This window comes from Rhinolophus sinicus, chromosome 4, assembly GCF_057876585.1.
Source record: "Rhinolophus sinicus isolate RSI-liver-muscle chromosome 4, RSI-T2T, whole genome shotgun sequence".
Classification (NCBI taxonomy): domain Eukaryota; kingdom Metazoa; phylum Chordata; class Mammalia; order Chiroptera; family Rhinolophidae; genus Rhinolophus; species Rhinolophus sinicus.
The window spans coordinates 22,349,266-22,366,004 of NC_142504.1; the positions used below are offsets into that span (position 1 = coordinate 22,349,266).

Here is a 16,739-nt window from a genome sequence, read left to right on the forward strand (position 1 = left end):
CAGTATGGAGAAAATATTAAACTGAAACACTTTAAGAAAGGATTTTGGGATGACTACCAGTAGACATTAGTGCTGGAAATTCATTTCCATGGGTGGATTATACACTAAAATATCAATACTCAGCTGTAGTTAAAAGAGAACCCAAATTTAAAAAAAAAGAAAGAACAACGAAGTCCACTTAACTTAATTCATGTATCAACTCTCCCATTAGTTTTTTTTTAATTCAGATACTCATACATGAAGAAAGGTTTCCATCCTTTAATTTTTTTTAACATAATATACAGGATCACAATACTATTTCAATTTCAAATGATGGGAATTCACATTCAAATATGCTTGTATTTGACAATTTGCTGTTACAATACTGAGAAATTTCATGAAAAAGGTATTTGACAATTTGTAAGATAATCAAATATCTTTTTGCTACGTGGGCCAATGCAATAATAGTAGCTTGTTTAAAAATGCAGTCTTGGATTTCAAATTATTATAAAATATCAACATTATATAGATACACTTTCTGAATTTCTCAAACTCATTCCATTTTGAAGGCTGAAGGCCCATGTGACACATGAGAAGATTCATAAGACCATTTCCTTTGTACTTACCTATAAAAATCAAAAACTAAACCACACTTTCCTAAAGACATAGCTATTTCTAGAATACATTAGTGTAATAAAAGACTACTAGAACTAAATTATAACTTTTATGTTAACAATTTTCACCACAATACATACCTTCTCAAAAGACAAAAAAATAAAATAAAATAAAATAAAATAAAATAAAAAAGGGAATGTAGATTTCCCATTCTGAACTTAACACAATATTAATAGAAACTTATACTTACTGGCTTTAATAAACTTGAATTCTTTTTTTCCCTGTAGGAAGTAATCTACACAGCACAGTGCTACATACAATTAATTATTCCAGTGAGACGTGTACTTAGATTCACAATAAGATCAACAGCATAGTGCCATACAAAGTTGTTCTGCAGTTAAAATGCTAAGAAAGGCCACAAAGGATAGTGCTAGACACTGAGAATACAGTAGATTACAGGTACAACTGAGGTTCAGAGGAGACCACACGTTTCCTTTTTTTTTTTTTTTTTTTTCAGCAATGGGGAAAAATAATAGTTAGAGAAACATAAGAGTAAAAATATATAATTCCACTGTCAATCATGTAATTTTCCAGACGCTGGTTCCTTAAACAAGCAAATTAGCATAACTTCAAGTTAGCTGTGAACACCACCAGAGTATGAAAAACATTTCCTTGTTATTGCATCAAAGGAATGCACTAGGATTAGCACGAGGGTCTTTCTGGTTTCTGTATCTGTAGGTCAGCCAAACGCCCAGGATCTGAAATGGAAAAAGAGAAAGGGGAAGAAAGAAAGAGTCACTGTTGTGTATATTTATTCGGTTTATAATAATCTGGAACCTCTGAAGCATTTTGCATTATTTGTTCAATGAGGAAAAGATTTCTTCTTTTTCAAACGTAGTCAATAACCCAAAAGAGAGGCCCAAAGAAAAATTAATATGAACACTGTGGTAGGCTGAATACTGGCTCTCCAAGGATGTCCAGCTCATCATGCCCAGACCCTGCAGATATGTCATCACCTTGCATGATAAGAGGGAACTTTACAGATGTGATTGATCTTGACAGGGAAGCAGAAGGACAAAATCAGAGATACAGAGAAAAGATGCTGTGATGACAGAAGCAGCAGGAAGCCGAGTCAGGGAAAAGATGCTACACTGCGGGCCGGCCCGGTGGCTCAGGCGGTTGGAGCTCCATGCTCCTAAAACGAAGGCTGCCGGTTCGATTCCCACGTGGGCCAGTGGGCTCTCAACCACAAGGTTGCCAGTTCAACTCCTTGAGTCCCACAAGGGATGGTGGGCAGCGCCCCCTGCAACTAAGATTGAACACGGCACCTTGAGCTGAGCTGCCGCTGAGCTCCCAGATGGCTCAGTTGGTTGGAGCGCATCCTCTCAACCACAAGGTTGCCAGTTCGATTCCTTGAGTCCTGCAAGGGATGGTGGGCTGTGCCACCTGCAACTAGAAAACGGCAACTGGACCTGGAGCTGAGCTGTGCCCTCCACAACTGAGATTGAAAGGACAACAACTTGACTTGGAAAAAAGGCCTGGAAGTACACACTGTTCCCCAATAAAGTCCTGTTTCCCCTTCCCCAATAAAAATAAAAAAAAAAAAAAAAAAGATGCCACACTGCTGGCTTTGAAGATGGAGGAAGGGGCCATGAGCCAAGGCGTGCAGGCAGCCTCTCCAAGGGAGGTGTGGGGGCTACAATTTTAGAAGATAAGTTGTTATTGCGCCATGTCCCACACTAGGTTCACTAAAGAGTTAACCAATATAACTTATCGTTTAAACTAAGAAATGGGTCCATTATGTTCCTGTTACCTCAAAGTTGACTTATTTAAAATAGTGAAAACCCTCTGAAAAAGACACAATTTTAACGGAACAAAATGAATTACAAATTACATTTCCCATTTTAGATCTATGCCAACTTATAATCTAAATTTTGTTTATTTAGTTTATAACCACCTACTCATTAGCCCCTTAAACTACTTCTAGGGAATTATGGTAAGTCCCACATTTTCTCAATTTACCACAATAATAATTGCTGAGTTACTGTATAATTCAAGACTGGCAATGTTTATAGCTAAAAACACATGAGGGCTTATGGAACTATGGTTGGGGAACTGAATCAAAGAAAAATAAGCCTAATTTAAGGAAGTGGAAAGTCTGGTTTGGAGTCTGTACGACAGGGATAAAAAGCAATTTACTTAAACACGCAGAGTATTATGGGACAGACTCTGTTCTATACACTAGAAATTCATACAATCCTCCCAACAACCCTACATTCCCCTCATTTATCAGTGATGGAGCCGAGGCATAGCAAGGTTAAATAACTGGGTAATAAATAGTCACACACGTCATGAGTGGTAGAACTGGGTTTAAACCTGGAGTCCATGCTCTTAATCACGTTTATGGTTTTACATGAGATGCTGATGTGCCACTGGCCATTCTCAGAGTAATATTTCACCTACCGTTTCAGCTATGCTGGTTGTTACACCTGCCTGTTGTTAAACAGCTACTTCTCTGACACCCCACAACCTGCCCCAGCATCATGTCCTTGACCCTGCCTTGGAAATGCTGGCACCCAAGGAGCTTCTGGTTAGAACTTTTGAGATTGTTCAATATTTGGATTATCACCCCTGGGTGTGCTAATGCTGTAAGTTATGGTCCTTAAGGGCAAAAAAGCAACTGAGTCAATTAAATACTTATAACCTGGAGCCATATTTTACCAGAAAATTTCTTTCCTCCAATGCAGCTGTAAGTGACAAAACAGGACAATCCCTTCCTTTGCCCCACTGCTGAACCACCATCTCCTCCCTCATTCTCAGGGACAGCATGGAAGGGAGGCCACACCCAAAATGCAAAAAGATCAACATTAGACACCTATTGGATTTTAAGCTTACAAAAGTGCTCATAACTTAAAATTTGTCAAGAGTAACTTTGACTAGCCCTGATCATGAACTCTGCTGATTCTAGAATTTACATCCCATATACAGTAAGTCACCAAAGTATAGCTGACACCTAGAAATGTACCGGAGGTGCCAAAAACATGCATACATATGACTTGTATTCATTTTTTGTTAATTGGCATATGTTGAGTATTACAATTTTAAGTCAGTTTTTTCCTTTCTTAAAATGTGTATAAATTTTTGGCACCCTCTGTATATGTAAAGTATGTAATAAGTCTGTACTCGTTCTATGAAATATAGAAAGGCAGAAGAAATATGCCAAAATATAAACAGTGACTATTTCTGAATAGGTCATTTTAGTCAGTAGATACATTTAGTCTGACATTTTAATAACTTTCTGTATTTTCTAAAATTTCTACAAAGAACATGTACTAATTGTCATTACTTTTGTCAGATTCAAAATCAATGTTACTTTGATAGTTTAAATTTATTTTCAGGTATTAACAGTTCAAATCAAATCTTTCCACTTCACCTATGGTAGGACATCATCAGCTAGTCAGCCTCACCCTTTCAGACTCCAAGAATCACTGATTCTCTGAAACAGTGAATAAAATAAAAATTTTTAAAGTGAGAGAGCCTATAAAATATTATCCAGAAAATATCAGGTTAAATAAATTATTATGAAAATCTCTAGCTAGGTTTCAAAAGAACATGGTATATAACATATAGAACAGGATTCCTTGAAAAAAACATGTTAGATATCTAAGATTCATGAGTTTATATTCTTAAAGAATTGGTATTAAAAAAAAAAAGCAGGGGGAGAGATGCATAGTTTGAACACAGAGGATTTTTAGGGCAGTGAAAATACTCTGTATATTATAGTGATGGAGAAATGTCCTATACATTTGTGCAAGTCCATAGACTGTATATCAAGGGTGAAGCCTAATGTAAACTATGCACTTTGGGTGAGAATGATGTGTCAATGTGGGTTCATCAACTGTAACAAATGCAACACTGGTGAGGGACGGTGATAATGGGGGAGGCTGTGTATGTGTAGAGCATGGGCTATAGGGGAAACCTGCGTACCTTTCACTCAATTTTGCTATGAACCTGTAACTGCTCTTAAAAAAAAAAAAAAAAAAAAAAAGTCATAAGTGAAGGCAGTGTGATCTGGTGAGAAATATTGGAGCTGCTCAAAACAAAAAAAAAATAAAATTCTCAAATTTCCAGATATAAAAAAAGAAACCATGTGGCAAAACTCTAGGTAATGGAGTGAATGGAGATCCCTCATTCCAGTTTTCCCCTAGCTATATTTTGAAGTTCTCACGACAAAAATTCATGTTTGTTTGTTTGTTGTAAAGGAAAGAAAGGAAGAATGCACAAACAGAATTGTTTTCAAGCTATATATGCCTTTTCTTGAATCAATGTCAAAATCAACCCACAAGACAGCTCTTTCCCAAGAAAAAGTAAAACGAAAAAAATGCTCAGAGTAGGAAGGGATATCAGGGAAAAACTCTCTTTAAAAAGTGAACATTAAGCTTGGTCTTTCTCTCCACTTTGTTAATAAGAGCCAAGTGTAGATTTTTTGTGAGGGGGGAAAATATAACTGAATTAGAATAAGATATATAACATACACACATGTATATGTATATATAATGTACCCTATGTTACTCATGTTACATTAGGTATACATTACATACACAAATGCAATACATACATTATATGTATATGTTACACACACACAATCAAAATGAGAGGATCTAATGTATAACATGGTGACTATAGTTAATAATACCTCATTGTATAATGGAAACTTACTAAAAGAGTAGAAATTAAATGTTCTCACAAAAAAATAATAATAGTAAATAGTTAGTAATTAACTATCACCATGTATACATATATCAAATCAAATGATGTACACCTTAAATATCTTACAATTTTATGTGCCAATTATACCTCAATAAAACTGAAAATATCTATATCTATACAAATTTCTAGGCCTAAGATGGAGCTGCTCCTGTCCAGGGTGCCACATCAGCAAACCAAAACTTACATAGCTTTGGTGTCCCTACAAATGCTCCACTTGACCACAAACAGTATATTCAGTCAGCCAGTCCCCAAACACCAAGCTTTGGGCTTTCTCACACCAAACAAGGTTGACTCTGTGGCCCCAGCCAATAAGATATTTTCTATTTTTCTCTTCCTTGTTTTTTATTACTTATCCTATAAATGCTTTTTAACCCTCTGCCCCATTCTGCAGTTCTCCGAAAGGAGACTGAAAGTTAGTATCATCTGAATTGTCTCTTTTAATCATTTCTGAACACATATAATCAAAATGAGGAAGGTCTTTCTAAGCATAAAAATCAACTGGATAAACCATAGAGAGAAAAAAAAAACTGCAACAAATTTAATTACATGAAAACTGAAACCTTCTATACATTTTATTTAAAAGTCATTAAAAAGTTAAATGAATGCCAAAGAAAGTAAAAGTGAAACAAAGAAACCAAGTGAAGTGAGGAGGAAGAGGAAGAAAGGGAGGAAAAGAAGGAAATAAAAGGGAAGTGTGCACATTCTTATGCACCTGGGTTTCTAAGACAACCCTCTCAGGAACACCAGCTCGGTGCCTACTTCTCACACACCTAGGCCCTGCGCCCCACTCTGGGATTCTGATACAAAATTTCCCTTTTGTGCATACGCTATTTTGAGTTTCTTACATGCAATCCAGAGGACCTCGATCGAGACAAAACTGGGCATTAGCATAGGGAATATAACCAATAGTGTGTTAAGAACTGTATGGTGCTAGGTGTGTACTATTGAATAACTATGATGTGCACCTGACACTAATATAATATTGTACATTAGCTGTATTTTAGGAAAAATCTTACAAAAAAAGACAAAAGAAGAAATGCAAATGGCCAAAACACATATAACTACATTGTCAGACTCATTAGTCACATTTTCAAAAGAACAAAGAGGACTTTACTGTGTTTCCCCGAAAATAAGACCTAGCCGGACAATCAGCTCTAATGTATCTTTTGGAGCAAAAATTAATACAAGATCTGGTCTTATATTACTATAAAATAAGACCGGGTCTTATATAAGACGGGGTATAATATAATATAATATAATATAATATAATATAATATAATACCGGGTCTTATATTAATTTTTGCTCTAAAAGACGCATTACAACTGATTGTCCGGCTAGGTCTTATTTTCGGGGAAACACGGTAATACTATTTTTACCAATCAAACTGGCAAATATTTTTTAGAATAGAAATATCTAGAATTAGTGGTTAAATCAAAATTTGATAAAATCTCCCCAAAAGGCAACTTAACAATATTTATCAAATTCTTTTAAAATGTCCATACTGAATGTGTCATGTTTTACTTCTAGAGATGTAATCTAAGGAAAAAAAAAAACACTTGAGACTACAGATTTTAAAATTACGTAGGAGGAAGTTAACCATAGAACTATTTATTATAGTGACATATTGAAGGAAAAATTAAATGTCCAAGAGATTAAATTAACACACTAAACGTCAATCATATAAAAACACTTAGGATTTTTCTGATTATTTTTAATAGCATTATTCTATACATGCTATTCTATTATCTGCTTAAAGCAGGAGTGTGACTACCATGACAACCATTGAGGTCCCATTATTTTTTCTTAATGAGATGTAACATGGTGACTTATCCATCAATAATTTACTAATGGCTACAAAATGACAGCTAACACTCACACAGCCCTTGCCATGTACTAGGTACTATTCTAAGTATTACAAGTTTTACATATACTGACTCCTGTAATCATCAGAACAACTCTATGAAATAAGGGCTTCCCATTATTACATCTGCTTTTTAATGAGGAAACAGAAGCAGAGAAAGGTTAAGTAACTTGCCCCAAGGTCACACAATGAATAAGCAGTGGAAACAGGTTTCCATTCCAGACAGTGTATTCCTTAACTATTTGCTCCTTTCTAATATACCCAAATTTAATTAGCTCATTATTGAAAAACACAAGTTAGCCCAAAGGTTTCCTGTTATGAACAATAAACATTCTTGTATTCATCTTACAGTTATATGAGTATCTCCATGAAATAAAGCACTGCTAGTAGAATTTATGAGTTAAAGAAAAAAATTTTAATTTTGATACATATCGCCAACTCAAATGCATAAAAAAATGTCCATGGTTATTAAGAGTTTAATAAAGACACTGGGGAAGGAATTAGCATTCCTCAAAAATTATCAAAATCTTTTTTGTGGTTTCGCTTACAACACATATATTACATATGAATGTATTAAGTAATATAATATACTAATACAGTATAAATATATGTCATATATGTCAAAAATCAGAGATAAGAAATTAATAGCACTGGTTACCTGCAGGTTTTAGAAGGCTAGTAACAAAGGGGAATAAAGGATGGGTTGAAAGGAAATTTTTCAAAGTGTACCTTTATGTATATTACATATATATTTAATAATGTTAATGTCCTAGCTATTCCAAAATCAAATTTAAAATGATAATTTATCATATAGCTCAAGAAACAGGAGAGACCCTAGAGATACCCCAGTCTGATCTCATTTCATTTGTTCATTACATTTTACACAATGATCAAACATCTCACCCTGTATAAACTTAATGCTAGATCTGTGAGGTCTTCTGATTTCCAGGACTTTCCAGGCTCCTGCTACTACAATACTAGTTCTCAGTGAAAATATTCATTGATACATTCCAAAAGTTAAGAGACGTGCTAAGGTAAAACGCTATGCCTTCTCGTCAAGTACCACAAGGATCCCTATGAGAAAGGACGAAAGATATTGAGTTATTTGCACATACCTCTGTAAAACTGAAGAAGAGACCAATGCCACCGACAAATCTCAAAACCTCTCCAGCGTATTTTCCTATTATCGGAGCACACAGTGAGCATGGGTGGCCGCTTTTTGTACAGCTCTGTATCAATTAAAGACAAGAAATGTTATTTCAAACTACATTTGTAAAGAGCAGATAAAAACTGCACCCACATAAAAATTAGTGTCTGGACATTATTCTAAAAACGACATACAGATGACAGACATATGAAAAATGCTCAACCTCACTCATCATTAGAGAAATGCAAATAAAAACCATAATGAGAGACCACCTCACCCCAGTCAAAATGGCTATCATCAATAAATCAACAAACAACCAGTGCTGGCGAGGATGTGGAGAAAAGGGAACTCTTGTGCACTGTTGGTGGGACTGCAAATTGGTGCAGCGACTATGGAAAACAGTACGGAGGCATCTCAAAAATCTGAAAAAGGAACTACATTATGACCCAGCAATTCCACTCCTAGGTTATCTATCCAGAGAAATCCAAAACTCTATTTCAAAAAGCTTATGCACCACTATGTTTATTGCAGCACTATACACAATAGCCAAGACATGGAAACAACCAAAATGCCCATCAGCAGACCACTGGATTAAGAAACTGTGATACATTTATACAATGGAGTATTATGTAGCCATAAAGAAGAATGAAATCTTACCATTTGCAACAATATGGATGGAACTACAGAACATTATGTTAAGTGAAATAAGTCAGAAAGAGAAAGACAAATACCATATGATCTCACTTATATGTGTAATCTAAAGAAAAGAATAAATGAATGAACTAATCAGAAACAGTCTCAGAGACATAAAGGAAAAACTGAGGGTTGCTAGATGGGAGGGGGGATGGGGACAAGGAGGAAGGTGAGGGGATTAGAAAACACAGTCAGTAACCACAAGATGGCCACGGGATACGAAAGTCAATTTGGGGAATGTAATCAATAATGTAAAGACTTTGTAGGGTATCCGATGGACACTTGTCTCGTTAGGGAGACCACCTAAGGGATTATGTAGATGCCTGATCACTGCAGTGTACACCTGAAGCTGAAGCTGAACAATAATAAATGTCAACTATAATTATATATATATATATGTATGTAATTATGTATATATATATGGTTACAAGAAGCGGAGTACAGCATTAGGAATAGAGACAATGGAAACGTAATGGCTGTGTGCGATGTCAGAGGGATAGTGGATGCGGGAGGGGGGTTGTCACTGTGTGAGGGCTATAAATGATAAATGTCTAACTATTACATAGTTTTGTGCACCTGAAACTAATAAAAAATGAAAAAATAAAAATAAATAAATAAAAGTGAAAAAATAAATAAAGTCTATGCTGCCTGAAAAAAAAAAAAAGAAAGAAAAATTAGTGTCTGGAATATTATATCCATTTTGGGGCCTTATTTCTTTAGTAGTGTCCCAAATTCTAAGGTGGCTCTCAAGATTCCCACCCCGTGTCCACACTGAGTAATCACTTCCTTGAGTGTAGATGGGATTTTTAAGTACTATGGATGGTCACTCCCATGTTTATGTGGCGTTGCTAAGACACAATCCTAAGAGAATGGAGAGAGTCTCATGATGACTTTGATGCTGCCATGTTGTGAGATGGCTGAATTGTTAGGACCTGAGAGTAGCCTCTAGGAACTGGGAAACACCCGGCAAGAAGACAAGATTTCAGTTCCACAACCACCAGGGGCTGAATTCTGCCAACAACCACGGAGCTTGGTAGAGGACCTCAAGCCTCAGATGAGATTGCAGCCCTAGCCAACAGCTTGATTTCATCCTGGTGAGATACTGAGCAGAGGACCCAGCTAAGCCATACCCATGGAAACTGAGATCATATAAATGGGTGTTGTTTTAAGCCACTAAATTTGTGATCAGGTGTTGCATAGCAATAGAAAATTAATAACCCCCACCCCCAAAAAAAAAAAGGCCTCGCTGAGGAGATATCCAACTCAAGTCTCAGAGAGGTGGTAATAGGAGTTTCCCCAAAACATAAACACATCTGAACTTTCTAGGAGAGCCAAGCTCCAAGTCCAACCTCACAAAGGATTGGTTTGGAACCTGGAGGTCAGGGGTCTGGCCTGGGACAAAAGAATGGCTCTAACTGGTCCATCACTAACTCAGTTCCCAGAGTGAAAGAGCAAGAGTTGTAATGGGAAAGAAGGGGGAGAGGAATGATGTTAGTTCCATGAGTCCTCCACCATAGGGACTTTAGCTAGTTAAGAAGCCCAATTTAATATAGACCACTCTCCTCCCTGATATGCCTCAAAACAAAGATATTTAGACACCTCCTCTGAATCTCTAAGGCTGATCTGCTGTTATTTCTCTTTCACAATTTGTTCTCTTAGGTTGGTACAAAAGTAATTGAGGTTTAAAAGGTTAAAAATAATTGCAAAAACCGCAATTACATTTGCACCAACCTAATAGAAGAAGCTAAGTGGGAAGGCATTAGGGACAAAGAACGAAAAGCATCTGTGTCTGGCAGGACCCTGGATAAGCAGTACTCTCAGAAGTGGATATTTGAAGACAAATGATACAATAGTGTACATGGAATATAATTTAGGTGTATATAAAGCATTTAAGAAATACAATTCAATATCAGAAAGTCCATTTCTTCCATGTTCATCATTATTCGTCTAATGTAATACATCTCCAAAAAAGATTTTATACTTTGTACTTACAGCCAGACAGGTGTCATTTGGATTAAAACTTCGGAACCCACAGCAGTTTAGATTTCTCTGGATGTCATTCCGGGCACTTGCTGTATTGTTCCAACCAACTTCCAGAAGCTGACCCTAGAAAATTTAATATATACATGAAAATGTGTCATCCGTGCACTAAATGTATAAATCTACGGCCTGCAACTTTTTACTGAGTGTACCTAAAATAAATACTTTTTATAAGACCATTAAAACTGATCGAAAGGTTATACCTCACTCTGTAACGAAATTAAGGCACTATTTCTATCCAAGAATGAAAAGTCTTAAATTTTACATGCAATTTAAAAGCAGCACTGGGTTGAGAAGAATACTCCTTAGCGTGTAACAAGAAACATTTTCCATTGCCCCAAAATTAAGACCCATACTCTTCTACAAATTTGAGTTTGAAAAGGGTAATTGCTAGAATGGAACTGCAATATTCTGGAGCAAATGTTTCACTCCAGTGAGAAAAGACTGGGTGAACATCTGTTAGCAATAGTATTTTTACCCAGTACAGGCAAAATCCTACTTAAAAGATGCAATAACATAGCAACAGTTTTAGGGCTCTAATCAGGCCCACGAATGCAATCAGAAACAAAAGGTTTTTCAGCTACCGTGTTTCCCTGAAAATAAGGCCTAGCCAGACAATCAGCTCTAATGCGTTTTTTGGAGTAAAAATTAATATAAGATCCGGTCTTATTTTATTGTAAGACCAGGAACATAACATAACATAACATAACATAACATAACATAACATAACATAACATAACATAACATAACATAACATAACATAACATAACATAACATCAGGTCTTATTTTACTATAATAAAACCGGGTCTTATATTAATTTTTGCTCCAAAAAATACATTAGAACCTATTGCCCGGCTAAATCTTATTTTCAGGGAAACACGGTAGGTACTGTGAAATGGCACTGTGCACACAAAAAAAGTTATTTTATATCCCTTTCATTTCTCCCCCCTTTTTTCCTACACATACAGTGTGGCATAATAAAGTAGAAGGAAAAAGTCTTTGCTTACCTGTTGCTCCTCGTTCAGGGCTAAACAAGCACATGATACAGAAAACTGAACAATAAATACAAGTAAGAGAATGATCATGTACTGAGAATTCAAGTTAAGGTTATCTCTTGATACTCTTGAAATAACATAAAACAGAGGTACTGACAACTTTAGAATTCACTAGAAGGAATTCACCCTGAAAACAGAACTAATGGCACTGAGAGAAAATTCAAAAAGAAGTCACATGATTATTATTTTGACAATACACTGTAGCTGTAAGTTCATATAGAAAAATACTGACAATAATAATTTCACCTAAAAGCTGAGCTATTAGAATTTCATTTCGATTAAAATAAAAATTCTTACATATATAAAATAGGAAAATAAGTACAGATAAACGTATAGATCACTGTGAAATTCTCAACGAAATCTGAATGTGTTGGAAAGGACTGAGAGGTCACCGAATCAGTTCCACGTAACTCTGAATTTGCAATACTCAATAAATAGGACTATACTGAACTTGCAAAATACATTCTTTAGGACGTGAAAAGCAAGGGTGGGAACACGTACACATATAACAACTTCACCTTAAGAAATGTCCCTCATGTTGGTTGAACAAATACACACAATGCTCGCCAGGAGTTTGTCTCACCATTTCCTGAAGATAATTTAAAATTCGTTATAGTTATTAAAAAGTAATCAATAAAGGTAAGAACAAACCCAATGGGGGGAACGGCCCCTTTTTAAAAAGGATACAAAAAACAGCAACACCTGATGATGCTTGACCGCTCCGATCAGCCCCACCAAAGCAATCAGGAACAAGAAGATGCCCACTGCAATGACCACACCGACCACGCGGAGACTGGATATCAGCCCGAAGCCAATGCCCCAGGCGGCAATTCCAATTAGCAACAAACTAACCAACTGTAAAAACAGCCAAAAAGGGAGGAGAGAGAGAGGGGGGAAAGCGTCAATTTGGAACAATAATATCAAGAACATTTTTTCAGGGACCCACACAGTATCTTACAAAGGATTGCTAATACTCAATACTAGAATACACACAAGAGCTCAGGAGATAGTATGGTTTTAACAAACTATATTAATCCTTGGTCATGCTTTAAAGAAAAACTGACCATGGCCTATAAAATTATTATGGAGCCTCAGAAGTCACCTGGTTTACTGAGCCTAAATGATTTCTACTTAAGTTTTTGAAATAATAGCATATATAAAATTTCTAGATGCCAATACTCTTACATCTCAGTCCAACTTACTGAATTTCTTCACATGGAAATCACTAATCTTTCCTTCAAAAACCAGTTGGACTGTAACCTTCTCTGTTATGCTTTCCAGGTCCCCAATAAACTAAATGAATCTTCCCCTTCTCTGTCCGACTTGAGCATAAGGACCCCATCTTTTCACCTATCTCCCCAGAACCTATCAAAGAACTTGACCATTGGGAACAGTCAAAAATTTCTCACGGGGCTGTTGCTGAAATGAATTGCTTTATGTGTCATTATCTATTCTATTAGAATTCATATACAGTTGACCCTTGAAAATCACAGGTTTGAACTGTGGGGGTCCACTTACCTGTGGATTTTTTTCAATAAATACTTACAGCATTATAAATGTATTTTCTCTTTATTACTTTCTTAGTAACATTTTTTTTCTCTAGCTTACTTTACTGTAAGAATATAGTATATAATACATATAACATAAAATATGTGTTAATCAACTATTTATGTTGTTGGTAAGGCTTCTTTCTGGCCAACAGTAGGGTATTAATTTGGGGGGTATCAAAAGGTATATGCAGATTTTTGACAGCATAGGGGGTCAGCACCTCTAACCCCTGTGTTGTTGAACGGTCAACTATATAGAGAGAGACCACTGAAACTTTTGGATGAAAAGAGTGTAAAAGCTTTTTGCTATTTAGAGTAAAATGGTATTCTGAGCAAGAAGAAATTACTTTACATTCCAATCATTTTATTTATATACTTATTAAAAAAAACAAGTGAAGAGGGAGAACACACGCCTCAAAAATCAATCATTACCTGTAAAAATCAAAGTTACAATTATTCTTTAAAATAACACAAATAAATAGCACGCCATATAATCATTAACTGATACAGGGTATAACTTAAACAGGTATGTGGGAGACAGAGAGGTGGGGAACAGGAAGGAGATAGTATCTTTAATTCAGTGGTGAGTCAATCATTTTCTGGAACTAGATGACTGTATACCCAGTTGGGAGGAATCAAAATATATAAAATATACTTTTTGAGCATCACTTCAAAGCCTAATGAAAACTTTGGGAAAGGGAAAAAATTCTCACAAATTTTGCCACCACGAAATTTGCACAGTCCCTCTCACTTTCTCAATTGCTTTTTATCAGCAGGTCCATTTGCTGCTGCGTCATTTTTATCATCTCACTTACAACCTTCTCACAACTTCAGACACTGTTGGATTGAGAAAAAGTCCTCTGCCCCATCCCAAGTGAGCTTATTTCTGACTCTGTGGTATCCAAATATAACACATGTCCTTTCACGAGGTGTAAAAGTCAGCATCCTGAAGGAGGTGTGATGAAAGCACCTCGGTGAGGTTAGAGGGCTGCACTCAGCATCTTCACTGCATCGCGGGACCAAACACTGAAGATGGTTCACACTCCAACACATCAGACTGACTCACCACTTACCAGCCAGGGTTCTTCGGAGAAACAGAATAGGATATGTATTTTTGGGGGGGAGGGGGTTATTTTAAGGAATTGGCTCATGTAATTGTGGGGGCCAGCAAGTCTGAAATTTGTAGGGCAGGGTAGCAGGTTAGAAATTCAGGTAGAATTTCTATGCCACAGTCTTGAGACAAAGTCCATCTTCCTTAGGAACCCTCAGTCTTTATTCTTAATGCTTTTATGCTTCATATTGTAGATGAGGCCCACAGTGTGGAGGATAATTTGCTTTATGGAAAGTCAATTAAGTGTAAATGTTAATCACATGTAAAAAAATACCTTCACAGCAACATCTAGCCTAGTGTTTGAACAAACATTTGTGCACCATAGCCTAGCCAAGTTGACATATAAAATTAACCAACACACATACCAACTTCAAGTCCTGGATATGATGTCTATTTCTTAATACAATTAAATTCAGGTGCAGGACTATTACTCTACATTTCTTTGAGTGTTAGGGCCAAGAGGATGCGAAGCATGAATAATATGATACATAAAATTCTTCTAACCCCATAGTTTTAAAGAATCCAAACTCTTAGTATATTAATGAAATTCTTATCACAAGTCAAATATTTATAAACAAACGGTTGGTGCCCACTATGCACTAAAGCCAGAGACAAAACACCCCAACTAGAATAAAGATCAGAAACTTTCTCTGTGTAGGGCCAGATATTTAACGTCTGGCTATGTGGATCACATAGTCTCTGCCACAACTATTCAATTGTAACACGAAAGCAGCAATAGACAATACATAAATGAATGAGCAGGACTGTGTTCCAATAACACTTCATTTACAGATACTGAAATGTAAATTCATATAATTTTCACGTGTGACAAAAATATTCTTCCTTTGATATTTTTTTTTCCCAACAGTTTAAAAATGTAAAACCATTCTGAGTTGGCAGAATATACAAAAATAGGCAGTGGAATGGATGTGGCCCATGGACTGTAGTTTGCTGCCTCTTATTCTACAAGTCAGCATAAGAAAGAATGAAAAATTACAATGGGACAAATACTTGCTCTATCATGCATTTTCTTTCTCAAGGGTGAGTCAGAGTACAGAATAATAATCCAAAAATCCAGATAAACAGAATGGGCCAAAGACTAAATAAACAGGCAGTAGGCTGAGCAGGGAGTAGGCTGCAAAAATGACCTCCCTGTTAACAGTGCCTTATTTAGCAAAAGAATAAATAACATATTATATGGCAAAAGAGGTGACTGCATTAAGGATCTTAAAATGAGGAGCTTAACCTGGATTACTGGGTGGGCCCTAGATGTCATCACAAGAGCCCTTATAAAACAGAGACAGAGAGAGATTAGAGAGAGAGAGACAGAGAGGAGACGGCAATGTAAAGACACAGGCAGGGCTTGATGTGATCCCAAGACAAGAAATGCCGGCAGCCACCAGAAGACAGAAGAGGCAAGGAACAGAGTCTCCCCCAGCAGGGATTTCAGAAGGAGTGCAATCATGTCACCACCTTGATTTCAGGCTTCTGGTCTACTAAACTGTGAAAATAAACTTTATTTCTAGCCACCATGTTTGTGGAAATTTGTCACAGCAGCCCCAGGAAACTAATAGAGGACAATTTATACATTTGAGGTGAACAAGTCAGGAAACAAGTCAGCTGTTTCAGAAAGCTGTCTGATGTTTTACCACCAGTAGAACCTCTACCATGTAGCTAGAGTTAAGAATCCGGGTATCCTATCAGAAGCCTCCCAGGAAACCAAACCCTTTATTTACAACAGCAGAATTTCAGGAAAATGAAACTGTTCTCAGCTCAGCTACCTTCTTACAGGTTTGTTAATAATCAGAATCTTTCACCTTTTCAAAAATAATAGCTATAACTAAAAAGGGGGTACTTAATCACTTCTATAAGAAGTTCTAGGTCCCAGACTAGGCATTATGCTATCACTGAAAACATTA

General features: G+C 36.3%; 1 protein-coding gene across 1 annotated transcript in view; it reads right to left on the bottom strand.

The window, feature by feature from the left end:
* Window positions 1-243: 243 nt before the first annotated feature.
* Window positions 244-16,739, bottom strand: part of TSPAN13 (tetraspanin 13) — a 35,177-nt gene continuing 18,681 nt past the window's right edge. Inside the window, exons 2-6 of the mRNA XM_019727176.3 lie at window positions 12,850-13,017; window positions 12,115-12,195; window positions 11,059-11,172; window positions 8,342-8,455; window positions 244-1,352 (exon numbers count right to left, since the gene is read on the bottom strand). Of these exons, the coding sequence (XP_019582735.1) occupies window positions 1,278-1,352; window positions 8,342-8,455; window positions 11,059-11,172; window positions 12,115-12,195; window positions 12,850-13,017 (552 nt within the window). The 3' untranslated portion in view covers window positions 244-1,277. The remainder of the gene's footprint in view (window positions 1,353-8,341; window positions 8,456-11,058; window positions 11,173-12,114; window positions 12,196-12,849; window positions 13,018-16,739) is intronic.